Raw genomic sequence first — 2,449 nt, forward strand, 5'->3', positions numbered from 1 at the left:
CACTCACTACACTCTCAGAGTGGTTGGTGTTAGGAAGGGTATCCAGCAGTAGAAACCTTGCCAGATCAGATTGGAGCCTGGTGCAGCCTCCTGGCTTGCCACTCCTCAGTCAAACTGCCCAACCCATGCCAGCATGGAAAGCGGATGTTAAACAATGATGATGATGATATATATATATACATATATGAGGGGAGCTTTTCACTTAGTTGATTGGCACATGAAAAATAGCAGCCAAGTCTCCCTCAAATCAAACTTTACCATTTTAAACAGAAAACACTTAATTACTCAGACACAAAAACGCTGAAAAAAATACATGTTGGTCATGGATGGACTCTTTTTGCAAGTAGGTTTTTCTTATCAAATGACATGTATGCATGTATATGTGTTTGTATAGGCATGTAACGTGTGTGCGTGTAAAAATCAATGGAATATGCGTAAATCTGAAGGTTTTGCTATTTACTGAAATGTTGATAACTCTGAAGTCTTTTTTAAGTCCATGGCCGACAAAGCAAACGCCTTGGTCTACGAGGTATCGGAGTTTCATGTACGTTGACTTGAGCGTGGTTAAATGTTTTGTGGAAACGGAAGCAATGAGATCGTCAGGTTTAATGCCGGAATACTCCGTCAGATAGTCGACAACTTGTTCCTGCATGGCGATATAGTCATCAATGAAAGGTTCACCGTGGAGAGGGCCATATCTGGATTGGGAAGAAATAGAAAGAAAAAAAACTCATAAAAATAATGACGGTTATTTATAGTTTGTGTGGGGAAATGTAATGAGATGTGGTAATGTGTAGGAGAGAGAGAGAGAGGTAGGTACAGTGATTGAAGATGTTGCGTGATGTAGAATGGCGTAAGGTTATGAAACTTGGAGCAGATAATAAAAGGATACCCACGCAATATCAGGAGAATATAGTGGATGGGGTCAATTCTTTGATTTTTTTGGTTCAAATTAGCCAGATGACAATAGTACACATCAGAATTAATGGTCTGGTTTCGTGGGAGAAGCTCATAATAAATAATGCCTTTATGATCCCACCAAACACAAAACAACTTTTTTGGCATGGATGTTCGTCTTTGGTTGCTGTTTTGGGTGTTCCTTACACAAACTCCAGGATCTGTTTCACACTATGTTTTTGTACACAATCTATTTTTCATCTCCAGTCACAAGTTCTTTAAAAAAAGGCAGGCTTTCATTCCATTTCAAAAGCATATCACAAACTGAATACTGGTCCAAGCAATGCTTTTCTGAGAGTTTGTGAGGGACCCATACATTATAGCAAGAAATGTATCCTAGCTTCACTAGATGTTCACGAGCCATACTTTTAGAAATTTCCAACTCCTCTGCAAGTTCTCTCGTCGTCATATTTGAGTTTTCTTTGATTTTTGCCATCGAAACATCTTCATCCAATTTTGAAGGTCTTCCACTGCGGCTGTCGTCTTCCAAGCTAAACTCCCCAGCTTTTAAATTTTGCAAACCACCTTCAAACAGTTGATTCACCTACAGCAGCATCATCATTACCATAATCTTCACAAATGTTTTTGCAAGTCTTTGCAGCATTTTCTCCTTTTTTAAAAAAGGAAAGCATTACAATGTGAACATGAGATTTCTGGTTCTCCATTTCAAATGTCAATAAAGGGGAATCCGAATGAACGATAAATCTATTTTTAATCAAGAACAAAGAAGAGATGCACTACCACTTCAAGCAATGCCAAAGTTTTAACTGTTTTACATTTCAGGTGTGTTCAATGAAGCGTTAAAGGATTTAGCTTGAAAACGCTCAGAACTTTCCAGATAACCTAAAATATATATACATATATTCACACACATGTGTGTATGTGTGAAACCCACATGCAGTGTTGTCATCTACTGTCAACAAATCAACTCATTTTGTACTTTCAAAGACATAAAATCCATTCCTAGCTAAAAGAAAGTAAGGGACTTCTTTATTTCACACTTGAAAAGCAAGCAAGGGTTAATGACAGGAAGGGCATCTGGCTGTAAAACAATGCCTGACTAATAAAGATTCATCTAACCCATGCTAGCATGAAAAAAACAAGTGTAAAACAGAAGAAAGAATGAATAGTATAACTCACCCTCGAACACAGGTCAATCGAGCAAGTGCAAGGTGTGAAGGTTTCAATGTAGATCGTGTTCCATCACTTTTTAGTTCTGCTTGTTCCTGTCAGAAATTGGAAACAGAAAATATTACTTACTACAATCAAAAACAACAAATTATACCAAAGATTCTCAACCACAGCTCCCAGGGCCACATGCGGCCCTCAACAATCTTCCCTCTATAAATATAATAAGTTTTTCTTTAATTGACTTACGTTTGACTTCTTTGGGCACAACCCAGGTTTTGTTGAGAGCCACTGGATTAGACACGGAATCTGTTAGTTTCTCTTAAAACATTGGGTTTAGATTTTTATTTATTTATTACACAGG

The 2,449-nt window shown here is 37.8% G+C and overlaps 1 protein-coding gene across 1 annotated transcript in view; it reads right to left on the reverse strand.

Annotated features, from left to right (window-relative positions):
- LOC106883912 (PAN2-PAN3 deadenylation complex catalytic subunit PAN2) overlaps window positions 1-2,449 on the reverse strand; it is a 37,809-nt gene that overhangs the window by 1,761 nt on the left and 33,599 nt on the right. Inside the window, exon 23 of the mRNA XM_052971302.1 lies at window positions 461-698. Coding sequence (XP_052827262.1) covers window positions 461-698 — 238 coding nt within the window. The remainder of the gene's footprint in view (window positions 1-460; window positions 699-2,449) is intronic.

This window comes from Octopus bimaculoides, chromosome 10 (genome assembly GCF_001194135.2).
Source record: "Octopus bimaculoides isolate UCB-OBI-ISO-001 chromosome 10, ASM119413v2, whole genome shotgun sequence".
NCBI lineage: Eukaryota > Metazoa > Mollusca > Cephalopoda > Octopoda > Octopodidae > Octopus > Octopus bimaculoides.